The sequence below is a fragment of the Spodoptera frugiperda genome, chromosome 1 (assembly GCF_023101765.2).
Source record: "Spodoptera frugiperda isolate SF20-4 chromosome 1, AGI-APGP_CSIRO_Sfru_2.0, whole genome shotgun sequence".
Lineage (NCBI taxonomy): Eukaryota > Metazoa > Arthropoda > Insecta > Lepidoptera > Noctuidae > Spodoptera > Spodoptera frugiperda.
Genome location: NC_064212.1, coordinates 10649409 through 10675978, shown reverse-complemented (window position 1 = coordinate 10675978; position 26570 = coordinate 10649409). Strand labels below are relative to the sequence as shown.

The 26570-nt window shown below is 34.7% G+C and overlaps 3 protein-coding genes and 1 long non-coding RNA gene across 4 annotated transcripts in view; 1 reads left to right on the top strand and 3 right to left on the bottom strand.

Annotated features, from left to right (window-relative positions):
* The first annotated feature begins 195 nt into the window (after window positions 1-195).
* On the top strand, window positions 196-2411 carry LOC118273102 (coiled-coil domain-containing protein 43). The gene is made up of 4 exons (XM_035589881.2): window positions 196-400; window positions 470-691; window positions 804-949; window positions 1061-2411. Exons 1-4 carry the CDS (start codon window positions 236-238, stop codon window positions 1131-1133), a joined length of 606 nt encoding a protein of 201 aa, XP_035445774.2. The 5' UTR covers window positions 196-235; the 3' UTR covers window positions 1134-2411.
* A 473-nt stretch (window positions 2412-2884) lies between these two features.
* Window positions 2885-4546, bottom strand: LOC118273100 (uncharacterized). Its single transcript, XM_035589879.2, has 3 exons — window positions 4398-4546; window positions 3395-4259; window positions 2885-3237 (listed from the first exon to the last, which is right to left on the bottom strand). Exons 1-3 carry the CDS (start codon window positions 4413-4415, stop codon window positions 3011-3013), a joined length of 1110 nt encoding a protein of 369 aa, XP_035445772.2. The 5' UTR covers window positions 4416-4546; the 3' UTR covers window positions 2885-3010.
* A 9408-nt stretch (window positions 4547-13954) lies between these two features.
* On the bottom strand, window positions 13955-19573 carry LOC118273599 (uncharacterized). Its single transcript, XM_050695612.1, has 3 exons — window positions 19407-19573; window positions 15073-15138; window positions 13955-14207 (listed from the first exon to the last, which is right to left on the bottom strand). Exons 1-3 carry the CDS (start codon window positions 19519-19521, stop codon window positions 14026-14028), a joined length of 363 nt encoding a protein of 120 aa, XP_050551569.1. The 5' UTR covers window positions 19522-19573; the 3' UTR covers window positions 13955-14025.
* Window positions 19574-22017: 2444 nt separating this feature from the next.
* LOC126910964 (uncharacterized) overlaps window positions 22018-26570 on the bottom strand; it is a 51812-nt gene continuing 47259 nt past the window's right edge. Inside the window, exon 2 of the long non-coding RNA XR_007705564.1 lies at window positions 22018-22192. This is a non-coding gene — a long non-coding RNA (uncharacterized LOC126910964). The remainder of the gene's footprint in view (window positions 22193-26570) is intronic.

Below are 26570 nucleotides of genomic sequence, written 5' to 3'. Positions count from 1 at the left end.
AGTAAATCGTTACTTTTTGTGAAATATTACGGAAATAAAAATGACGATAAAAATCAAGAAAATTTTAGCGTATTCAAACAAACACTGAATATTTATCTACTTTAGTTTGTCGAATTGTGTTGTATAGCTATTTGAGCAAATGTTGCCAAAAAGAAAAAAAAAATATTCAACTTTGAAGGAACTCAAAAATGTCAAAAACATTTTGAAAATTGAAATTTTAAAATACTCTAGCAATATGGCGACGGCTACGAGTGACTTTGAGCCATGGCTAACTGAAAAGTTAAGATCGTTGAAAACTGACGAAGGAGTTTTCGGATCATACATATCAGGTATTTTAGAAAGTGAAGACAGTGTGGATGAAAAAAAAGATGCTTTAGAAGGCATACTATCTGAGATAGTGGTAAGTCTCCCAGTTGTATTTGGACTATGATTACCTTGGTTATTTCTCTAATTATTTGTGTTATTACAGGAAAAAGACATTTCAACACACATAGACGAGATAATTGAAAAATGGGAGTCATGTCGACCGAAGGAAGAAACCCCAAAACCCGTGACAGACGTAGATGTGAGACTAGCCCAGTTGTTAGAATCTCAAGCTCCATCCACAACGACACGACGAGAGTATACAGATGAAGAGAAAAAAATTCGCGAAGCTATATTGTCACAATATAGCCAACTTTCTGACAATGAGGTTTGTAGTAGTAGTAATAGAACTTCATCCAAATATTAAAGAGGTTATGTGTTTTGAATTGATTCTACAGTGATAGCACATATTAAAGTATTATTTTGTATTTGTATTACAGGAAGATGTTGCGAATGATGAAGAAACTGCTAGTCCGGACTTAGTTAAGAATACAAATGCAGCTGATGTGCATGCAGCAGCTCGTGAACGCCGTGAACAGGCTCGGCTTGATGCCCAGAAAAAGAAAGAAAAGGATAAGGAAGACAGGTAAAATATAATTTATTATATTGTAATTAATATCATCTATGAAGAATATTTTTTATTCCTAAGTTGCTGTATGGATGATTGCTTTTAAAATTTTTATTTATTATTTTGCAGAGAAAAACAAAAGCAACTAAAGGAGGAGAAAAAGGAAAAGCGCAAGACACAAAAAGGTGAAAGGAAAAGGTAGCAAAACAAATGTAAAATACTTGGCTGACTGTTCAAGATTGCTTTGTGAATATGATGTTAAAATCTTGTTAATATTGCTCAATATTGCACAAATGCAAACTGGACATTCATATACCCATGTGTCTTAGTATGATTAATGTATTCTAATATAAAGCAATAACTTCAGTTTTGTTTAGTATAAAGAGAATGGTCATAGTAACTAGATATTTCCATGAATCAAAAGGCATAATTTTTTTAGTGATGATACAATTTTCAATTAAAATATTTCTATTTCATGTGGACATGTCACATGATACAAAAATAATTTTAAAGTATTTAAACCCAACAATGTGCACTTATACTAGTATAAATCATTTTTAATAACCCATGGAGTGCTGTGCTGGAACATGGATCCATGTGAGACAGTCATGTGGTTAATTAGTACTATGTTTTTAAAATTGAATGTTATCTATTTGTAAATTGTGCTTTATAATACTCTTGATTAGTAAACATTATAAATTAGAAGATTTTTAATGGAAATTAAAATCACACTTAAAAGTAATAATGAAGATGGATGACATCTTTGCAATGTTTTGTTTAAATTATTAATTGTTAAAATCAATCACGAATTAAAATGTTATTTTATATTAATATCTTGTCTACTTGTTCCTAAGAACATTAAATGCGAGACAAGTTGCTATGACCAATTCCAAATTTTTTATTATTAAGTTTTGGTATTATTTTGAACTGGTATTTAGTTTGTATGTTAATTCAATATTTCAAAGCTACCTAACACCAATGTGTCTCTTAAATTGTTAGGATTTTTTAGAAGTGTTGTTAAAATTGTAATAATGTGTAATATAATTTGGCATTTTATAGGTAACTACTTTGATATGAGCTAAAACTAGGAATATATCATGTTATTAAATTAAAATGTATTTAATAATACAACATGGTTTTTATAGTGATGAAATTGAACTAGGTATATTATATCTTTGAAACAGTGATGTTTAAAAGATTGACTCAAATATATCAGAACACATTTAATCTGCATTATTACAGTAATAAAAAGTATTTCTATGTTAAACCAATATGTATATCAAACAGGTGCACATAATACAGGCAGTATGCTTTTTGTTTCTCTTTCACACTAAAAGCATACTGTCCTGTAAAATTATTTATTTATTCTGGTTATGCTCTTTGCATTTCAAATATGCTTTTTAGTCATTACTATAATAGTTGTTATTTATTATGATGCCGTACATGTGTAATATTTTAATAAAATCACATGTGCAAGTGATGTATTGTTTTATTTATAAAACATTAAATAATATAGTAATACAATGAAATCATATCTAAAAATAAGCCTTAAAAATAATCAACAAGTTGTATAACTTCATTGATTACATAAAAACACAAGGGAAAATATTAGTCCCTTGTGGACTTCACATAACATTTGCATGCTCACATGCATTCTCATGCTTAAAGGCTAACAATTCTACACTAATTTTGTATAACAGTAATGTTTAAATACAACAGTGGCAGGGCTTCAATAACTCAATACTACTACACAATATAATGACAGAACTTGCAAACTAAGCACTGGACTTACAAATTAATTTAAATAAGACTTATAGGTATAATATTTTTTCTTAAATACTATGTAATACATTTTCAAATATCTTAACATTTTTCAAAATAAACATAAGTGCTCTAGGAGTAAAAAACAAGATTTAAAAATAAACATGCAAATATAAACTTAATCTTATTTCATATGCGCATAACTGAGGCATTTGCAATAAACAATATGGACTAGCATGAGTCATTTACGATTACACAATGATTTCACTGTTGGGTGTGCCTATGGCATATCACAGATAATTAGGTATTTTTGACTACTTATTCTTCAATCACTACGAAATTTTGAGCTCCACCAGCATAGATTTGTGTAATTTTTTGATTTTTATCAATTTCTAAAGGCACTAAAGTTGGTTGTACTATTTGGTGTCCTAAATCAATGGCTGTGTTGAAATGTTCGTTCCATCCCCAAGCCCAAAGAGTATTGTCTGTTGCTAAACAAATTGTGTGCTCAGAACCTAGTGCAACATCTTGTACTTCTCGGCCCTCTGAAACAAAAAACATAATAATTATTATTATTCAATACAGTGTAAAAATTAGAATTAGTGAGTACACTAGTACTCATGATTACAGTGTAAAAATTAGAATTAGTGAGTACTAGTGAAAATCAAGGAAATAATTCATTTAGCCAACATAATCACTAACCTGGAAGCTTGATATGTGTGAATGTTCCTGGGGGAACAGCTTTATCTGTGCCTAGCTGTGCATTATTATTTCTGCCCCAGGCTAAGAGACTTCCATCTTCCAACCATAATAATACATTGGTCCATCCACTTAATAACTTCTTCACTTCTTGTTTCACATCTATATCAATCTTGTTTGGTGTATATATTTTTTTATATTTTTCAGAACACAGTAAGAGCTGGCCGTGTTTATTGTCTCCCCATACATATAAGGCTCTTTCCTCTGAACACCAAGCTACAGTATGATTTTGCCCACAGGCTATATGGGAAATTTTACCTACACCTTCCACTTTCTGGAACCTATCAGAAGACAATATACTGTTTCCTAATCCTAGTTGTCCATGCCTACCACATCCTGTGGTCCACACTTCTCCTTTAGAGTTTACAATGGCGGTATGTCTTAGTCCCATAGAAACTAGAACAGCATTAATTGGAAGTCTAATAGGTTTCATGATTTCTGAAAAGAATTCTTTAGGAGTTGATGGTACACCTAGTTGGCCATAAGCATTAGATCCCCAAACGATCAAAAACTGGTCATCTGTTACTCCACAGCTGAAGTCCCAGCCGCAAACTATGTTTGTAAATGTAACGCCACTTAATGCCCATGTCCGTTCAAACTTGTGTACTTCAGTTTCTCTTGCTAGTTGGAGTTTTGAATTCCATCCACAACCATATAGTTTGCCCTCGTTATCTAAAAGGAGAGTATGACCACCTCCACAAGCAATTTGGTTTATTTTACAGTGATACAAATGTACTTCAACCTTTGTTGGTTTCTCTATTTGTTCATTTGCAATACCCACACCCAGTTGTCCGTGTGAATTAGCACCCTGAAAATATTATCATTTGTTAGTACTGTTTACTTGGAACCAAAAAAATTATATGATTATTTTTTCATACATACATAATTTTGTATTAATTATTTTTAAATGTATTATTGGTATAATGTTATTTACAAGATTACGTACCCATGTCCATAATGCCATAATAGATAGTGTATATAAAATTATTCTTAACTATAGCGATATTTAATTGATTTTTAGTGTAATTTTGAGGTTATGTTGTGTATTTTTATTTTGACTTTGACAATGACTTTTGACAGTAATTTGGCAAGCTGTTATCATCATTCTTATAGTGGCAACATTAAATAGGTATTGATAAAAAAACAAATCTAATATAAAAAAATCTATAATTTTAAACAAGAAACAAACTTATAACAATATTTTAAAATAGAGAAGATTAAAAGAGAGTCTGCACTTCTCCAATTATTTCCAAATTATTTATTTAAATATTTTACATTAGAATAATTTAAGGTGATACGCATGTAATAAAAAGATTCCGTATAATAAAAAGTATACGAACCTATCTAGCATCTAATAAAAAAATTCTTGATCCCACGTTTTAAAGCATTTCCACACTTTACCAACAGATGGTGTTACGAGGTACTCACCCTTAACCGCCTATGTAATAGATTTGTTTACTTTAATTTTATTAGTTTCCCCTAAGAACCTCATTTTTTATGTTAAATTTTTGGGTCTTTTTTTTCTTCAGATCTTTATTGAAAAAGATCGTACGTAAGTGCCTCCTAGCCATGTGATTAATCACGTCTCATCCGCATCTGTTGAGTTACAAACTTTCTGCTTGTTTGTGGGATTTGTCGAGAATTTGAGTCCCTTCCTTAGGAAACTTTGTTTCATAAATAACACATTGTTATAAACGAGTATATAAAATATCTTTAGTGGGTATTTATTATCTTCGTAATCATAATTAACCACTACGTATTTACAACAGGTCCACAGCGTACCTAATTTATCAACCAGGTGGTTGATTCATTTTTATTTTAATGTCCGTCTGACGCTTACCAGACGGGCAATAAAATAAACATTTGTCTAAATTAATTTTACCTAAATATTATTTTCTTATGACAAAAAATAACGTTAAATAGGTTTTTAATTTTCAAACCCCGTTTTAGTGTACGCCCGTAGTATGTTAATACTACGGCACTTAGTTATGTAAATATATACCTACGTCACGTAAAACCACATAGGTATTAGTGATTGGCTGCTGTGCGCACGACTACTCTGTCTGCGGTCGGTTAACGAGTGACTCTGTCTGTAGAAGTACCCGCACTCTAGTTAGTTATTATATACAGTATGACAGCTATCACCGAAGATAACGTTGATGTAGAATATACAAATAATCGTAGTATTACACCCGTCATCATCCCTATTAGGTAAGTAAAAGTCAGGAGTACCTACCTTAGTTGATTAAAGTAGGTCTAGATAGTTATCTAGACCTACTTTTCATGTATTTTTTTCCAGCCGTTAAAAGTACCTACATCAAAAGTACATGATTACCTACTAACCCTACATAAACCCATTTCCACAGAACTTTAAATTTCGAATTTGTTTCATAGCTATTGAACTTCACACATTTAAAAAGTTTGAGAGGAAAAGTTTCGTTTGCTATTTGATTTTGTTTATTCTTTTATAGGTTAAAGTTGGTATGGGTTGCGACCTCACAAGGTGCTTTGTGATACTTTTGTTGTACCTGAAGCCAATAAAGCGCATTGCTTGTTTACACACGACCCTGCTTTCGTATGTACCTACACCTACCTATGTGATGTCAAAGAATGTAATATAAAATGGTGAGAAGATGTGTTTCAGTGGTAAGGTATTCATAATGAGACATGAATTGGTATTTTTAATTGTTTTTGTTACTGATTCCATGGGTCTATCTAAGTATACTGGCGTATTAAGCAATTTTCTCAATATTTATGAAGCATACATATTTTATAGTGTTATGTTTTTATCAAAAATATTGGTAGCCACTAAACAAACAAAATACGAAATTCGACCTCTGAAATAATAAACTCGTTAACTCTTCTCGGAAAACGGACTTAATTACCAACTATCCAATTTCCCTAGAAACTCGAAATATCATTAAACGTGCCCTGGGGCGTTTTGTTTAGTTGCTTAACTAGTGACCGTAACGAATTTCGTGCAACATGGCAACATGTCGGACGGGAAATGTAATATACCGGCCAGTCATCAGCCGATATGCTGGCAACACTGTTATTTAATCAGTCCGAGGACCGTATGCTACGGCATTGGATGCATTTTTCATTGCACGTACCGACGCTGCAGTGAACAAATTGTTAATAAAATTGCGTCCCTCCACTTTTATGAGATTGATGAAAAATTCCACGTGTTTTTTGTACCTACCTATGTTTACTTTTTGTACAGTAACTTACTGTCTATACAGAAGCATTGAGAAAATATTTGCTGAGGAGTAAAGCAACACCATGCTTCAAGTAACTAATTAATATTATACCTATATTGTTTTTGCAGCTTATTTGTATAGACCTAGTTAAGTTAATCTTAACTAGGTAATTTATGTTTTGCTTTAAAATTATGATTAGGTATATATTTAAAAACATTCTTGGGCTACTTTTTAAATAGACTACAAGGTACTTACTTCGCAATGCCATTCTACCTATTCATTATTAGAAATGCCAGAAGAAGCTTAAGTACCTTAACAATCGGCCAAAAACAGATGAATATCGTGATGAGATTTACAAAATCTTTTCATAACAATAATTTCGGTTTTCATACGAGTTTATCTGATGTGTCGGAATACTAAAGAGGTCGGTTTGACGTAGACGGTTTAGTCCCAGATCTCGGCATTGCCGTCCTGCGGTCCATTTGGTTTCAGATTATCCCTTATGTGGATAATTTGTACGCGCAGTGTTTGTGGAGGGCTTGTGGTCCTTCTCCACCATTAATTAACATAACCAGCGCGGCTCCTTCTAAATTTGTAAAGGGTAGGTATATTGACATCGGACGGGATTAAGGAGGCCCTTATTTCTCTTTCCACTGGATTTTGTTAAGTCAGCGCTAAGCTGGTCCAGAATAAGACCGTTTTATTGATGATGTTTTTGTCACCTTTGCGGACGTTTAGAGGTCTCTCTCAAATACCCTCAATATTGGAAGTCGAAGTTGGGAACAGTTTGAAACTGTAACAACTTTTAGTTTACTCGGTTTGCGATCATGAAGCGTAACTGAGTTGGAACTGGAGTTAGGCTTTCTATACAACTTTATTATTTAGCTTCGAACTAAATGTCTAGGATAGTTGAATTTTGCGTTTAGATATCAATAAGCATGGCGAATGTTGACAATAGAGGAGAGAGGAGGAGAGCAACAGTCCTTGGAACAATGAGGCTTAGAAACAAAGTTCTTCAGGTGGAAAGCTTGTATAGTTTTCCTCTAGTATTTCTCTAATAAAATGACTATTCCTAATATGATATTAGTTACAAATATGATAGTAAACAGCTTCTGAGCTGGAGTGGCTCAACCGGTGTGCTCACACCGCGTTTCAGGTCGCCGACCAATATCCCGCATGATTGGGTTTAGGCACATGTGCCACGCTTCACTGTGCCCCCACCTATCTATCAGCCTTTTAACATACCTAATTTAATATTCAATATCGTTATGATATTACTTAGTTATTAAACTGATATTGCTAGAACAACTAGTTTTATAGTTTAGCATTAATTTAAATATTTAACAGAGCTATTCTGTGTTTATCCCAATGGGACCAAGGCAGAAATATTTGTATCGTGAGAGATACTTTAAAATGAATATACTGCAATAATCTGCCATGAGTAAGTGTGGTGATCAATGTTCGTTCCTTTTCCACGCGGGAAGAGGTCTTCGCCCAGGAGGAAAATATATAGGTGCCTTCTTTGGACAAAATCTCTTACAAGTAACATCTATTAGTCCTAGTACCTGATATCTCTTTGCATCTACCATGTATTTTAGATTGAATTTCGTTGGAATTGGAATGTAACAGTAGTAAGTTCTCTTTCGTAAATACTTTCCCATATACCTAACATGTCGTAATCGTTCGCGCCTTTTATACAAACGAATTAGGCTCCACATTTCAACAGCCCTGTAACCTTAAGAGGTTCTTTGTTACATGAATGAGGCGACAATATTCATTGTTATTTTTATTTGCTCAGGTAAGTGCCCACTCAATCGGCTAAAGGGCTTGGAGGGCCAGAATTTATTGTCGGGAAACCGCAGGAACAAATTACGAGATGGAAGGGAGTAAACATTTGTATTATTTTTAATTTCAATGATTTATTGGTGAATCGTTTTGATTGTTTGCAGAATTGGAATTACGGTTGTTGTTTTTTGGGATTGGCAGAAGCTTCTAGAGTTAGTGTAAGTACCCACTTGTCGACGTTCGATTTCGATTATCTATTTAATATGAAACCCATTGATTTTACGACGAAATTCAAACTTGAGGAAGATAAAACTCTTCTGAGAATAACTGATCCGAATATATACCAATTTATCTTTGTATATGACACTGTAGGTATACATATACGGATAGGTACAGGTGTATCTTCAACGGAATTTCATAAAAATTGGATCGTATATCTTATATATCGTATTATATGATATACGAATATTTTGTTGCCTCTGTCATTTTACACACACATCGTAAAGGTCAGATGGGAACCACAAAGTGCCCTATTTGGTTCATCATTCGTTTTATAAACGCGTACGTAAAACCGTTGGTGGATATTTATTGACTCGCTTCGGTACAGCAAGTCGGTGATAGATAGAAATAGTAGAATGTAGATAACTTTCAACTTATTTGGAGAGCGGAGCCTCGGTGTATTGGCTTTTTGTATGTATTTACCTGCGGTTGACTTTTGCCAGTTATGACTTACTGGGTGTGACATAAGATAGGTATGCAGAAAGCATGCATGTGATGCATGCATATACCCAAAAGTTAGATCTGTGTTAAGTTTGAAACATAATGCAATGTGTTTTGTTTTCTAACTAAGGGTCGGTTTATATCTGACGGAAGATGCGTCGCGAATTATCGGTCGTGTGACGCCAGAACAGGCAAAATGTATAAAAAAACGGTTGACCGATCACACTCAAGCGATTATACGTCAGTACGACCGATGATACGCTAAAGGATTTATCTGGAATTTTTGTAAAACTTTATATAACTCTCATATCATTCCAATTTAGTGAATCAGTAATTGAGTTACTTGTTTAATTTGAAACTCCATGAGAATTTGAAACGAACTCCACAATATCTTATTTAGGAAAACGAAAATTGAATATTTTACAGTTGTTTTACGATAGCATAAACTTTTAGGCTACAAAAGTAACAATACTCGTATACGTAACAGTCGTCTCGTTAGGTTCGTGCTTTTTATACAATTTCTAGGGTTGCCACCTAGGTAAAAAGTAGAAACGGTGTCAAACGTTCGGTGTCGTATAAAGAAAGGTAAGTAACACACCGTCTCAATGGTCGTTACTAAATATTTCAAGGGGCCGCACTGCGCACTCGCCTTAAATAAAACATTCCTGCCGACCGAACTGAATTTTTCACGCGCTCCAGTGGTCCCATACCCTTAGAGACTGACTTCGTATGCCCGACTAGGACTAGTCAGACATTTGGATTATTTATCTGTCGTAAATCGCGCGCGCTACACAATTTAACTGTGATTTTATGAGCTTTCTTATTTTTTGGTCCTTATATAAAGTGTCAAAGAAATCTGTGTTCAATGTTCATATTGAAGGAGTCAACGAACTCTTTTTATACAGTTTTTATTGCAAAGGACTCGACAAGGTTGTGCTGGTTGTGTATAAAAAACTCCTTATGTATACTATGTAGAGCAGTTATTGCAATGGCTTAATACATTGCCTAATACTAATAGACATCAAAGTAAAAGCGTAATATTTTTGTTTCGTGTTCTAAAACATGATACTTATAATAAATATTATAGGTACTGAGCAAATACCCCAAGTTTTGCTGTTTAGTAATAATAAACATAAAGAAACCAATATTGTAGAAGTTTCCAAGTTTCGTCAAACAACAATGTTGATTACCTAAGCTTGTACATAGCCGACATTTCCTTTATCCAATTAGGTACAATTAATGTTTTACTAATATTATAAATAGTAAGATATTACAAAAGCCTTTTATTAAGAAAATAGTTATTATGTCTGATTATACCTAAATTATCGATTTCTATTATTGATTCAACCGACATCATCATACATAACCAAATTCGATTACCTAAGATATTGAGAATTTTAACCATTCTAACACTTACCAACTATGTATTTCATCAAAATGAGATCAGTCGCTTGCTCAGCATTAAATAAGTACATCAAAAATATACGGAGGATCTATTCTTGACAGTTTAAGTTGATAGACTCTTAAGGGTTTTACAACCTTGTCATAAGTTCTGTCTGAAACTGACTAATTACAAATTAATTAATATTGTTATCTTGAATAATTAAAGTTTAAACAAGATCTACAAAAACATTACAACTATACGAACTTTTCTCGTTAGTCGTTATTTTGGTATTAACTAAAAGTACCAACAAATAAGAAACTCTGTAGAGCTAGTGCATGTCCTGGATTAAGTACCTAATACGTAGCAGGTAGCCTTTTGTTTGCTAACAGGAACAAATTCTGGAGCAAAACACTAGTCGTTACTTAATACCCAAATTTAATATAGGATATATATACTTGGTAAGTAAATAGTATCCTTGAGAACCACTCGCCGTGTTGTGCCGCAGGGATTTCCTAAAAAGGTGATTTGCATTATTTTTCACCAAGTTAAAATAAAGAGTCGTATCTACGTAAAATGTAAATTTTGGGCTCGTCTGAATGTAAAGTTCACGCTTGATTTGATTTTATTTTCATGGAACGAACGCGGCCTGAATTTTAAAATCACAATGGGCTCAAATGAAATTTCATATTATTAATATATTTTCACAGTTTAGACGTGGATTACAGCTAGGTATTAAATACTTGGGAGGATTTACATGCTAAGCGACGTAAATAATGAAAATTTTGAAGAGGCACAGACATTGTTCTGTAAATGAATGCATTCTTTTACAAGGATGTGCCCTTGCCGAATAATCTTTAGTAGCTACTTAGGCGTTGATAAATTGATGCTATTGACTATACTCACTTACTTGAGTTGACCAGACAATATATTTGGGTCACAAAAAATCTTAATTGTATTTCTACTGAACTTTAAAATCCTTAAAACACTTCAATTACATTTTGCCCGACTTAGAAATTGCACCCGGGACTGCCAACTCGGCAGTTGCATTTAGAACTAGTCGGCAGACAACGCAATCCTGTTTTAATATCTTTGAAAAGCAGGACCTTTCTTCTCCGATCAAATTATGAAAGTTTTTTCCAGATTTTCATAAAGGCTACTAAATGTTTCATGGCTTCAGATCTCTTATTCAATTTTCAAAGAACGAAGAGAATTTTAATATTATTTTTGTGGTCTTCGCGTTTGTAGATAGAACTAAATCTAATATAGGATGATGTGTAATATTGAATTCAGTGATTAAACTTGACAGTAGACTGTTATTAATTAAATCATGGGGAGCGATATTAGCGGTTTGAACATACATTGTATATGGAATGGAAGGAATTAATTTCTATCTATTCAATATTTTGAAAATTATTTATGTTTGGGTTGTAATTTCTTTGCGTAGTAGCTAAGTAATAGAGCCATATACACGATAATACGCCATGATGTAGTTCGGTAACATTAATAACGTGATTGGTAAACTTCAAATTATTTGTTACTTAGAATATAATAACATAACATTTAGGTAAGCAATTATCACAGCTTTTTTCAAAGCATCGTACCTGTGACTCCTCTGTTGTTGACCTGTCTACTCGTTTGCCATCTATTCTATAAATAAAAAGTTATACAATAATCAATATTATCATTACCTACCCATTATCTCCACATTACTGCACACCAGTGCTCAATGATAGCATAAAATAAGTTTACGATCGCCAATTTAGTTTCCATTAGCTAACGAGCATGCAAATTAAGATTCAATTTAAAAAGATGGCGGAGTATAAAACGATGTATAAACACTCGCAGACTGAATGCTATGCAAACGTTAGTTCGCAGTTAGCATTCTACATTTCTACGTTTTTCATTCCTCCGTCCTCGTTTCTAAATCCAGGAAAAATGCCTCGCTGCGTCCAACTTGTTTCGCTATCGTCCAACTCAAGACTCAAGACTCAAGGTGCTGACTCCGGAAAAATGGTTATGAACGCGAATGTACACACGCCTACACATAGAGCTATACAAACCAGTTTAACTTTGTCTCGCTTTGAATGATCTTTTCGCACATTCGACGGTCAGTTTATACTGGATAGTATAGCTGTAGCAGTAGCAGTGTACATTTAAAATATGAATGCATTTCGCACGCAGACGATGTCTACTAGGAAAGTTCTTTGCGGAAATTCTTTAAACTTTGATACGCTTAAAATGACTGGCAGCAATAAAAATAGTTTATTTATGTTCTTTTTGTGCATCTAACGATTGTAACATCAATCGAATAAAGTAAGCGAGTGCCTGGCTCGTTAATTGTGAATAGTCTAATACTTCGAAGTAGTCTCATAGTCTTGTATATGAGGGAAAACGTAATAATCCCCTTACATCACGTTTTTCTGAGTACCTAATATATATTATGTAATCTAAATCGCCATAATACACAAAACATTAGCTTTGCTCTGAGCGTAATCCGATTAGCTAATTTCATGAAGCGATTTGAGCGGATTTTCTTTTCCTACATACATTGAATACGTGTAATGAAAATAATTTATTCGGAATAAATGGGTAGGTACCATTACCACCCAACCGTTGAGCTAGGCATATTATATGACGATTTATTCTTCCCAAAACCTGCTCTAGGATTATGATTTTTATTATATCTTGTTATATTATAAAAATAGTAATATAAATCTTTACCTGAATGTGAATGTTACATTTCTTGAATAAGGGATTTATGTGGTAACAAACACGAATGTATTACAAACACCAAATACTGTATCAACGCCATAAAATACAACTAGACATAACTTTTCAGATATTTTCATCCATGTTCAGGCATAAACAGTAAAGTTAATTTAACAAATATCCTTAATTAACACAGCAGACATATTTAAAGTCTACTTTACGTCATTAGTCAGTATATAACTCATGAGAAATGGAATCAACTCGGGCACATCTCAAGGGATTTCAATATAGGGAAAGTATAAATCATCCCGAGAAATAATTAGAACGGGGCGTCCTTGGCAAACGGTGGAGCCGAGTTTTGTTAAATATTCAGAATAAAAAAATCTTTGAGTAGGCAAAGGTTAATGTAGCATAATGAGGTACAAGCTTCGCAATCACAACTGTATAAGAATAATAATTAAGTTCTTACAAGATCGTCTATCATATTGATAGCCCTGTTCTATCAACGAAAAATAGTTGCTTCGCATTTTGCATATTGGCTGGCATAAGGCATGTCTAATTAAGTGACTGTTCGACGAGGTCACTCGTCTAATTTCAGGCCCCAATAGGGACCCATAATCATGCAAACTACGTGATAATCTCAACGTGACTTTATGTGTGAGCATTTATCAGTTGGCTTTGCACGTATGTTCGTAAAGTCAGAAATATATCGATATATTTTATTAAATTTTAGTTATAAATAAGTGTTTTTGTATTTTTATTTTATACTATGCTTATTATAACCAATCGTAACCCGTGAAGACGTTGGATTGTATTTGCACGTTGGCTGCAGAGCAACATACGACGTCCTTGTGTTCATTTAAGCAGTCTTTGTCATCCTGCACTATGTGGTCCCAGTCACAGGCACTGCTGCTGATGCAAACTCCGTCTTTGGCGCAGTGGGTCATTAAGGTAGAACCTGGAATGTTGTTTAGTTAAAATTAGACATATTATGTAGTATGTGTCAGAAATTGATTTGATAGTGAAGGGTGACAAATGAAAAGGTGTTTTGCAAAATAAATAAATTCTTCTTCATCTTTCTATTCTTCCAGGACAACCAAAATATAGGCCTAAGCTTGCCATATATACTTTCTATCATTTATTAATATAGCCTAAAGCTACGAAACCGTAGTAATCGTAGCCGTCTTGTTACATTGTTTGCTACGGCGTAGCAACTTAACATAAAGATAATAATCAAAATATTCTCAGTATCAAAACAAACAATTTCAGTAATCGAATAGCGGTTTGCAGAATAGAGAGCTTCCGTACTTTGCTTTTGTTCTTGCGTCCGTGCCAAAAATCAAACAATAGCGAATCAGTTGAAGTTCGACGTCGACGTCAAAGAATAAATTGTCAAAGAAATTTCCTTTTATGCAATTAAGGAGTTTTGAATTCGAATATAGGAGCGTGATAGCGATTCGATTTTTTCAAACATTTCCGTCGGCATCGAGTGAATGCTAATTAGAACGGAATTCGTTTAGCTGGATCGTCGGTCCGCGCTAACCAATCGGATTGGGCCGATGTCGCCAACATTATCTCAAGCGGACTCGATTCGATTTACGTATTAATGCGATTATATCCGGATGTTGTGAAATTCAGTGTTTTGGCTGAAATAACTGGTAGTATTCCGTTATATTTTTGTAGGGTGGACAAAATTTTTACCTAGTACATATTATCGTAATGAGGTAACTGAGCTACAGTGCCACACAGACAGGTCAAAATTATGATATACCTCCTTTTGCGTCAAGGGTTAAAAATTAACAAAATAGTTTGTTTTTACATACCGAGGTGACGTTGATGCATGTTTCTCAGTTTTCCTCTAGTACGACGCGTGGTAGTTAGTTCCCTATCTGGAAGAAAAACATGGCATTTTTTTTTATATTACCCCAGACTAGTGTTTTCTCCTGTGTTATGAGTGCGTTTACTAACATACTATTTCATATACACATGAAACCCGAACCCGGAACAACAAACTGTGAATCACACAAAGAAGAGATTACAGAAAGAGTGGTTTCGCATTGGAATTGATCCCGCGACACGTTGTACGGCAGCCAGTAGTCCAGCCAATGCGCCAACTTTACTGTGCGTCGTGTGTTAGTTAATTGTGGTTCAATACGACACGCGCTTACTTATCATAAATATATCTAAAGAGTGACAAGAGAGTATTTAATTGTGTTCAGATTTGAGACATACACTCGCTCGTGAACGGACTAATATGAAAAAGCTCTTCAAATATAATTTTTAATATGTTTATCACTACACAGAAAAATAACCAAGCCTAATATTATTTCACAGTTTACAAAGGAACAATTAAATAACAAAGAATAACAGTGAACATAGTAACGGGAATTTAAAAGAATTTCGTATTCTCTTTGGTGGGCGCAATGCCTTAATGTGATTTCGCTCCGTGCATAAGCAAATTAACGTTTCATAATTAGCAACGTTAATACTTTGTTGGCCTTTGTCAGAATACAGACAACAGTTTATGTACGTTTGTCACGTTAGTTGTTTGTTCAAAATTAATCTTATTGGAATATTGTGGAACCAGATTTTTACTGTCTCTACTGTCGAGTGTGTTACGCCTTTTTATCCCCAAAGGGGCAACCAGAGATGCATATTGCGGCATGTAATGCCACTCTAGAATGTACACTTACTTTTCACCATTTTAAGTCCCATGTAATGGGCCTATTGCCATATACTGGGTACAATTCCAAACTCAGTAGAATTGGATCCCGAGACCCCTAGCGCGGCAGTCGCACTAGCGACCACTCGGCCAATTATCAAATCTCACAAGAAATAACAAACAAGATGTGACATTATAGCGTACGACATATTGTATTGCAATTCCCAAGAGACCACTTCTCTTTCATTTATAAACGTTTGTCAGTGGACCCGAGTTCTGCTCTCACAAGCCGCGGCTTTTCGTCCAACAAACATGTACACTTGTACAGGATGTTACGGAAACTTACAGCAACTTACGGCTTTCCATAATCAGAATAAGTAATGATGTATGATCAGTCGTGATAAATAGTAATCTAAAAATGTTTTACCTTTTTAATTGTTGACACACAAACACATGTGTTGTAGTTTTCTGATATCGTTCAGAAATCATGAATCAGTGTCTCAGTGACGTACTTATTTTTAAAAAAATATGTTGTTCTGGTATTTAGAATTTAGATGTTTAGAATATTGTTGAGTCAACTATAAATTGAAATATAAAATTTAACATCATCCAATGACTTCTCCTGGCTTGGACGAAGAGGGAATGTAAGGCTCTTACTGAATCAAAATCACCCCGTTCTTACTCCCGTTTTTCTCCCCGGTACTTACCTTCTATAACCGCCTGTATTTCGTTAAACATGTTCCATTGTATTAACTTTGTCCGCGGTACTAAAAACTTTTATTTTGCAACAGAACCTTGTGTACTGAACCAAAATACATTTTTACCTTTGAACCGTTTTGAGGTAACCTGCTTGTGTGCTGCGGTATGTTTTCGTTTCTGCTTACTAATGAGCTTGAGTTTTTAAGGATTATGTACTATAAAATCCTTTAAAAAGTCATACATATAGTAGTTTTAAGAAGAAAAGTTTGTTTACATAACTTAGTGTTAGCAGATTTTACGATATTTTATTTACTTTTGAGTTGGGGCCATATTTCTGAATATTATCGTGTGATTAATAGCTGACATGAACCCCCTGTGATATAATGATCTCTATTAAAGGTTGGTACCTAAATTTGTCACCAATTAACAAAGAAGAGCCACGAATTAATCGCTGCTGCCGGAAATGATTGGGATAATAATTTTATTTTCCTATTCTAGTGTCAAAACTGGAATCTCATGTTAATATTTAAAACCACAACTAGATACAATTTAAATCAATCACAATGCCACTACTGAAAGGAGTTTGATGAAATTTGGTTATACAGACAGAGTATGAGCTCACTTGGGTGATATAATACTTTTTATCCCACGAGAACGCGGACGAGGCCGCTGGCAGCTGGCTAGTTTGAATATAATTATACACGATGTAACAAAAAGGGGGTATACATATCAAGTGCACGGTTTCTAGATAACATTACAAACAATACGGGAAGGGATTTTTAAACTCATGTTTTCATGGAACGAAGTTATGAATTTTTCCAATACATAAAATTCCAGAAACCGAACATCAAAAGGTAGTTACAGGTACTAGGTGATCAGATTTACAGAAGAAATATTTCGTAATATTAGCGAGTGACCCCTGTAGTGTTGTAATCATACACGTTTGTATGATTTAGAAATTCAAGAACCATGCACCACCAAGTATTTGGTACCAATTTTTTTAAAAAGTATTTCAAGCTGAAACTTTGTGTACAGATTTTATTTAACCTGTATTCTTCAATGCTTCTTGATGTATATGGGTATTTTGTTACACCCTGTATATACAGATACATATAAAAGGACGGTCTCTCCCATTCACATTGTTGTGATACATGGATTAATTTACATACGTACTCGCCTTTATTGAAATTTTATTTCGCTTTTTCCAATATCGCACTTTATAAAGTTGTTCATCGCAACATATTTTAACGAAAATATGTACGTAGCTGCATCAGGGAATATAAATAGTTTGTAAAAAAATATTTTATATTTTATTCCGTGACTATGAAGGAATAAAGATTTTATCGAAGCCGGTTAAATCCTGTGATCGAAAAAAGCCGTCCAATGTATATATATGATACTTATTTTTTCAACGAAGTAATTTTTATTTAAACAAGATTTATTTATGCAGCGCCGCTCCATTAAAACTCAAACTAAATTCTTTATTTTAATTTTAAGGTGTGCATTCAAACTGAACATAAATTATACTTAGCAAACTTTTTTGAGAAATTCAAACTTTCCTAAAAAAATCAAGTAACTATTTGTTTCCTGCTTCTTAAACCAGCTAAAAGTCACTAAAGTAGATAAAGGGTACCCCTTTAGTTCAGAGGTTGATACTATGTCTTGTCTGTCAGCAAATGGTTACTTTTTCCGCAATATTTTATGAGCTATTTAGATTTAGTAGCTGTACTGCGCTAAGTATACTCTTGGGCCATCTTCTGATAAAAATGGCGGACTCGACGAAACTGCTTCGTGTAAAATATTGCTGAAGTTTGGTCCGAAACGGAATACCGTTGGCCGTTATACAGAACATGAATCCGGTAAAAATATTTGAAAAATGGACCCGGGGCGGGGTACAATATATATAGACGGCAAAAGTCGCGTTACTTTTGAAAAATCGAAGTCAGTTCACGGTTATTTAGCATCGGGGTAAAACTTGAAGTTTGCTACGAAATTCTGATAGAACATTCCTCCTCTTGTACTTTGGTGCCTTATATAAAACTAAGTTACGTTTCATTTGAACTTTCATGTTTGAGTTACAGAGAATAATTTTGTTATATTTTTTATTTTACTTATATTAATTTCCGTCTGGTAAATTATTTCAAAAAATTAGACACGGATTTTTTATTTTCTTATGGAAACAAATACTTTGGACAATATTATATTGATTTGAATTATTGCGTGATATCACTTTTAGGTAGATACATACATTTTATGCGTGTAGAAATGACGTAACTAGCTCCCACTCCTAAACTTTCATTCGTTTTATCTTAGTAATATTTTCTAATACGACAAAATATTAAAAAATACGTGTGTAATACTTTTCATTACCTAACTGACGGACTAAACAGATTTTGAATTTTCATACTCCGTCATCATCATATTTACCAATATTTGTAGTCAGTTGAACATGGAAACGTAAAAAAATATAGACTTTTTACACATTTTCTAAGTAAACCAATGTTTTAATCGGTTATAACCGTGACCCCGTTCTATTTGAAATGTCACGGTAACTAGTTTTCTAACGAGGGCAATAATAAGGCCAAGGACATTGTCTTATGTGAACCAGGGCATTCAGGTCAGCGACGGTTCTTACAATAAGTAGGTACTAAAATTCCTTAGTAAAGGTGGAAAGGTAGAAAGTAATTCTGTGACTATCTTCTATACTACAGCAATATTCGCATTACAAGCGTGTTATTACTATACCGTAACCAATCGAACATCACGTGCACCTAAAATAATAAAAATAAAACTTACTTTGTACGGGCCAATAATTAACAGGAATCTCTAAACTAACACAAACATGTTCTAGAATTAATAAACTGATGAAAATATGCACTGATATAAAGGAAAAATTCAATAATAAACACATTTCACCAAAATACGTGCAAATGCAACTGAAAGTTACGTGGTATGATTATGCATGCTTCTTGCACTTGATAAGAAATTACAATACGAACCAATAAAAGTGACGAATGACACGTGACTGCAATCAACCTACCTCAATATTTACTCTCCAATAACACTTATAACAGCTATATAAGATTTTAGAATGATTCTGAACTTTATATAGGTGCTAATATTTTGAGGTGGTCTAGAGAACTCCGGGTCTATAGTGCAAGATAGAAACAAATGATATGCCAATGACGTCAGACCCAAAATGACTAACGAGTAGTTAATATAACATTGTATCCAATACACTGAACAGTCAACATCTCTAAAAGTGCTTCGACACTTTTATAAAAACTTTTATTAGTATATGAACGTGAAACAAAATCGATACAAAACGACTATCTATAGAATAGTAATAAGAAGGCATTCAGGTAGGTCGTACAAAGCGTGGAAAGGCTTCTATAGTTCGTGTCTATCAGACCGTATGAATAAGACAATATGCGAGTCTCCCGTTAAGTGAGAATCGAGGTATCTGCTCCTTCGGGACTCCTTCGAGCCTGCCTCCGAACTTCAGGTACACTGAACAACTTTTATATTCGATGCCTTTCAGCTTATACTGTTTTCGTTTTACATATCTAAATTGAAATTATTTTTGAACCTTTGCTCAGGTTTTGGTGTTTTGCTGGAAAATTTTGCATATTTTGAATATTGTTTTTCCAAAATAGTAGTCGTATTTAACACGATTATCTTTGAACGTAGAGATATTATTAGAGACGTCGTATACAAAATATTGATGAAATGGATTCTGGAACATTCTGTATAAATAAATGTAGGGTGAAAAATGATGACAATGAGTTTTTTCAAGCCAGTCGAATTTAGATACGAAGCAAAAATCAAATGATCAAACAGAAAATATCAAATTAGAGGCAACGCTTTACTAGACACGACATTAGTGTCTTTGACTGAACATCGGTAAATGTTTAACTCAATGCTTAACGATATAATCTGACGTCGCACTGTTATCCAAACCTGACTAATGAAGTTTAGTTAGGCTGGCTCGCGATCCAATCTCCCACCGCGCCTATCGCTCGAGATATAAAGAATCTAACTGGATGTGTTATGGCACAGAACTGTATGAACTCGAAAAATAAGTGTTTATTCATAAAATCGGCAAAATTACTGTCATTGTAAATTAATTGTATCCATTTGCCTTAATTATAAATAAAAAAAAGTAATTTAAAAAACTAAAAAACAGTTTCTTTATAATATTAAAATGAATAATCGTAAAATTTAAGGTCGGGACCCATTCTAAATATATAGACTTTGTGAGGGCACATACGGCTTGCTTTGTAGAATGGTCCCGACTGCTTCAATTTTACGATTACAAACAGAAAATTATTTTTTCATTTTGATATATCTAGTGTCACTCTGACAGTAAACACGAATCAAACGACCCCTATAAGGCCGCGTTTCGATTGAAGCGGAGCGGGGCGGAGAAGAGCTTAGCGGTGCACGAATTGACCAATCACTATGCTCGAAATCTCCGCTCCGCTTCAATGGAATCAGCATGAGCGGGGCAGAGCAGAGCTGAGCGGATATTCATAAAAATATATAGCGAGACGATGCGGTGCGGAGGGCAGCGGGGCGGTGCTATGCGGAGGACTGCGGGGCGGTGCGGAGCAGCGCGGTGCGGTACTGTACTGTATTTAAGACAAGGATAGTGACACTAACACGACGCCAATGCTAACGTGTGACAGAGACATATAATCGAGTACCGAGTATTGTCGAATAAGCACGAAGATTCACGAAGTAACCAAAAAGGGATGTCCAAGTAGCGTGTGTGAGGGTGTTGTTTATCGATTTTCTTAAAATCGATTACTACGAAACAAATTACTTATCAAACAAAAATATATTTATTTTCAATGTTATATTGATGTTTTAAATTTTCTTAAACAGTCGTTACTCAAATAGTCGTTAATGATAATTGATATTCAAGTAAATCATAACTTTCAATTGAGAAAATACTTTCTTTTAGTTTTATTTTCATGTCGAAATATCGTTTATAAAATTAACTATATTTGTAAATCTTATTTAGTTTAATATATCATATAAAAAAAACAATAAACTCTAAATGAAAATATCGATTGCGACATTTGATCGATAAAGGGTCTATTGTATTTAGACATGGTCAATCTCTCAATATGATTCCAAAAGTATGCTCCGCTCCGCCTCACTCCACTCCGCTGACCATTTTTCACCGCTCTTCTCCGCCCCTCTCCGCCCAGCTCCGCGTCAGTGGAAACACTGACAACTTTTCACCGCTCTTCTCCGCTCTTCTCCGCCCCGCTCCGCGTCAATAGAAACGCGGCCTAAAGCGGAAATCCATCGAGTCGTTCAGGCTAGAGAGTGAGCAACATTCGAATTTGGCGCCAAAAATCCGCCATTTTGTTTTTTTATTATTTTTATATATCCAGTGTCACTCTCACAGTAAATACGAATCTAACGACACCTCTCAAGTCAAAATCCGTCAAGCCGTTTAGGCTAGAGAGTGAGAAATATTCGAATTTGGCGCCAAAAATCCGCCATTTTGTTTTTTTTTAATTTTGATATATCCAGTGTCACTCTCACAGTAAATACGAATCTAACGACACCTCTCAAGTCAAAATCCATCAAGCCGTTTAGGCTGCAGAGCGTGCCAAACAATTATACATACATACATACATACATACATACATACATACATACATACATACATACATACTTACATACATACATACATACATACATACACTCGAAAAACATAACCCTCCTTCTGGCGCAGTCGGGTAAAAAGAACATAAAGGTTAAAGGCCGATTATGGTATTACAAATATATGTTTAGGATACCTATAAGTTTATCTATAAATGCTTTTAAAATACAAATTCAGTGAGAATTTAATTTTGAGAGATTTGGAAGGGGACGACAAGTTCCGTGTACCGTCGGGACATATTATTATGAATAAAAATTCTAATAATAAGAGTAAAGGTGTGAGTTGGTGTAACAAAGCTAGTAAAGTTATAATACAAAAGTCACAAAGTCATCACATTCGTGAAAGATGAAAAATTGTATTGTGTCTCCAGCTGGGACGGTGTCGTTTCTAGTTACGAAGAGTGTTGGCTCTAATTCAGCTCGCTCGGATATTGCAATTTCCATCCAACTCACGCCCACTGCGTCTCCCTTCCATTTCGTTTCATATTGCGCTGCAGTAACAACACTTGACGTTTATGAATCAAATTTCACAGGTAATGCCACAATCTGATTATCAAAGCAGACGCTCTGTAGATGTGTAGTTGCGGCTTCTACTTTCGCATTTCTAACATTACACGACTGTTCGTAAAAGTTATCAGGGAGAAACATTACTCATAAGATGGAAACTGTTTGCCTCCACAAGTTCAAACACCGCGATTATTTGTTTAGGTCCCGCACATAGCTTTCACACAATAGCTATACGTTTCATTGGCCTACAAAAGATTTTTGTCGAAAACAGACCACTGTCGACCCTTTTAATGAAAAAAAATTAGACGCTTTGTAATATTTTTAATTTTATTCACAATCCGTGTATTGTTCTGGTAGCGAGGGTCGGCCGGAGGGTACACCGCTATTATAATATTCAGCCTCCATACCACAATGTTTTATTTAGCCATCTCGGCAGCTTCAATATTCATCACTGTGCTCGGATCTCTCTTAGCTCCTGAATAAAATACACTAGGCACCTCCACGTCTACATTTAGGCTTTCGGTTCATTTTTAATAAAGCAAGGAATGGTTTTATAACTACCAGAACATTTATTGCACTGTCTCACTACGCACGGTAAATAAAGATTAAAACTGTGAGCTGGAAAATAGAATTTAAAAGTAAACATTGCATTTAAAGAACATTCAGCGCTGCCACCGCGCTGCATGAAAAATTACGTTAACCCGGAAAGTAGTGCGATGTTTTAAAGATAAAAATATTCAAGCAAATAGCGGCCATTAAGAGACAGTAAGTACAAAACTTATGAGAACAAGAGTCAGTCGCCGAGCAAAATGGATATTTGTTGAGTCCGAAAGGCGTGGAGCGTTCGCGTCAGACGACTGAGAGCGGGACGCCGAGACGTGACCGCACTTTTTAAGTTATGCCTCTTTACATCTCCATCCTTTAATATTAAATGGATTTGAGTTAAAACGGCTTATTTCTTTAATTTTCTTTCCAACTTTCCCCTTAAAACATGATAGGCACGCAGTTAAATTAAACATTTAATTCGCTCAGCTTGAAGACCCTTCTGAAAAGCTTCTTTTATCTTTATAATTTTTCATTTCGTCTAATTCTTTTTATAAAAATATTTTACCGGACTTTGCTGAAGCTATTTATTTTCTGTTGTTACATTCCATGCAGGTGTTGAAGTGACTCTAAAAATGCACTAGCTTAGGGAAATACAACACAAAGTTATTCGCAAAATAACAAAGCTTCCGAAAAGCTCTCTGACCTGTTAAATTTCGTATTCCGCACGACTCCCCTGCGAGATTCGTGATTGTATTATATTCTTGGTAAATCACTTGAGGTGATGTCTGCTGCTGGCGTAGGTTCCAAGAGAAAACGTTCAAAACGAGCCCCAACTTGTTCTCACAATTCCTTCAGGAGTTCGCTAAACGCTATTGGTATCAAAGTGTCAGTTCAACCGAGCAACCGCAAGCCCCTTAGCGTTAGAGAAGTTAGTGTCGGCCTGACTCGTACCCTGTCTGCGTCGCTAGTTGATTACTATTCCACTTCGAAGCTGCTTGCACGTTCCATCTCTTAATTTGATAAGATATTTCAAAGTGAGCGCACAGTGTACAGCGTTTAGCATATTCGGTTGTTTGAGGCGGTGCGCCAACGTGCCGAGCACAGAACCGCAAACATCAGCTGACGTAGTGAAGATGTGGCTACGTGAATTGACACCATACCGTCGTTAACAAGATGAGATGAACTTTATTGTTCTTAGAACAAGGTTTACGTCTGAAGTTTAGAACCACAAACTGCTTTGCGAAATTCTTGTCGCAACAAAGGCTGAATATTATTAGAAAGTATAATAAACCTGCTGAGTTGGTATTACTCATTGCGTGTAAAATAAAACATATGACGGGTTGAATAGCACCTAATAACACATTACATCAAATCTACGAGTAACGATCCGTCGGTAACGTACATCCGATAAGCTTGGCATCCGTCATAAAGAAAAGAATGGTCAAAGGTGAAAGGAATTTGGAATAAATGGCACCTGTAGGCGCAGATCAAAGAGCAACATTACAAAGAGAGCGAAGGACACACGGGGCTTTGGTCGGAGCCTTTCAATTGGGGCATCCAAAGAACGTAGGATTGCCATGATCGACGCTTTTCAGATACCAATCACGAGCCTTTGACGATTCCGTTTCGGATACTCGTATATAATGTTGGTTAAATCTTTTTTTTTGTGTGACGTAAAGATAAAGTGAGCACTAATTACATGCCATTTATTGAAGGAAATGGAACTAACTATAGGATTTTTGAAGCTCAATCACGTTGGCATGCTTCATCAGTACTTTTTGTACTATGAAACTAATATGTGTTAGACTGTACGATATTTCGGTCAGAATTTAATTACAATGTCCGAACAATGACGTCAGTGGGTGACGCAGCTTTTGTTAGGTCATCACGGCGCGGTGGAAAGTTTGCCAGCGGCCGGACGGGTCCACATCAATCAAATTTTGACGTTCGATTTTTTCCGTCCGCCCTGCGGGATGACATAGGGATAACTTTTTGAAGTATTGTCACTTTTATTACGAACACCGAACGTTTCTGTCAGTGCGAAATTGTCATAAATTGGACCAAAGTAAAATTGGTATTGAAGAAGAATTCAATTGATATTATTGTTGCGCCTTGTGTCCAATTTGGTTACGCTGTTCCTGGTAACTTTTCAACAATCAAAATATTTTCTTCTTCAACAAGGTTATTGGCTATGAAAATACGAGTGTTTGTATTTACTAGTACCTATAAGGGTGTATTATAAACAGAATGAGATTTCGACTGATTATGTCAAAGTACTACCTAATTATGTGAAACAAAGAAAGAACCTAATTTAGTATTTAATAAAATCGTAGTAAAGGCAATCAACGAATGTGTGGACCCGTAATCCGGCCCGTCCTGGGCATGCCCGTAAATCACGGGAGTGCGACGCAATTTATCGCTTCAGTCCCACATTCGCACACGCACACGCATCGCTTTTTATTGCGTCATAGATACCAGTGTTCACGCATAGTAAATATAATTTACTATCCTTGGAACGACCACCTTCGCCGAGACATCCCTCCGATATTAATAAAATATTAGTTTTCATTTCAGATTTTTTGGAGCAACCTTTTTCAGAGAAGAAAATAATAGAAATATCTCAGATTACGCCGGAAACTGCGTACAATACATAAATTATGAGAAGAAAATTTAACATAAATAACATTTCATTCGTTTTTGGTGTTCGGATAAAAGAGATTAAAAGAAAAAATATAATAGCATTCCGTAATGTATATTTTTATGACAAACGACCTGTTATCTAAGGATAAAAGCGTTGTAAATATTTGTAAATGGAACGACATTCTTTAATCTCTGGCATTTTGACAAATAAATAATTACTCGTGGGTACTTACTTGTACATTTTTCATAAAAATGCTTTTGTATTAAGAAACAAATAAAAAGATTTTAGTGTTCATTTGTTTTTAAATCATCCCACATCGAGATTTTTGGTACAAAGACGATTATTATTTCTTTTAAAAGAATACACCAATAAATATTATTGACAGAAAATAAGGACAGAGAAACGAATTTACCTTTTTAGAAATTAAATGTATCAGTGGCGTTGTCTGTTTTGTATTTCAGGTCACAGGTTGTCTTTCTAATCCGAATTTTAGAAGGTTTCAAAGGATTTTTTTGAATAAAGAAAATACTCTAATTGTTTCTTCCGCCTTTTGCGAGGCGAGAGGGAGTATCAGAGACTCCTACTGA

What these genes read in the sequence shown, in the direction of transcription:
- LOC118273102 (XM_035589881.2), top strand. Translation starts at nt 236, where the DNA reads ATGGCGACGGCTACGAGTGACTTTGAGCCATGGCTAACTGAAAAGTTA. An exon ending in GCCAACTTTCTGACAATGAG is followed by an intron (nt 692 to 803) that starts GTTTGTAGTAGT and finishes TTTGTATTACAG; the next exon opens with GAAGATGTTGCGAATGATGA. An exon ending in GAAAAGGATAAGGAAGACAG is followed by an intron (nt 950 to 1,060) that starts GTAAAATATAAT and finishes ATTATTTTGCAG; the next exon opens with AGAAAAACAAAAGCAACTAA.
- LOC118273100 (XM_035589879.2), bottom strand. An exon ending in CACACATATCAAGCTTCCAG is followed by an intron (nt 3,238 to 3,394) that starts GTTAGTGATTAT and finishes TTTTTGTTTCAG; the next exon opens with AGGGCCGAGAAGTACAAGAT.
- LOC118273599 (XM_050695612.1), bottom strand. Translation starts at nt 19,521, where the DNA reads ATGTGTTTATTATTGAATTTTTCCTTTATATCAGTGCATATTTTCATC. An exon ending in TAATTATTGGCCCGTACAAA is followed by an intron (nt 15,139 to 19,406) that starts GTAAGTTTTATT and finishes TTTTTCTTCCAG; the next exon opens with ATAGGGAACTAACTACCACG. An exon ending in CATGCATCAACGTCACCTCG is followed by an intron (nt 14,208 to 15,072) that starts GTATGTAAAAAC and finishes ACAACATTCCAG; the next exon opens with GTTCTACCTTAATGACCCAC.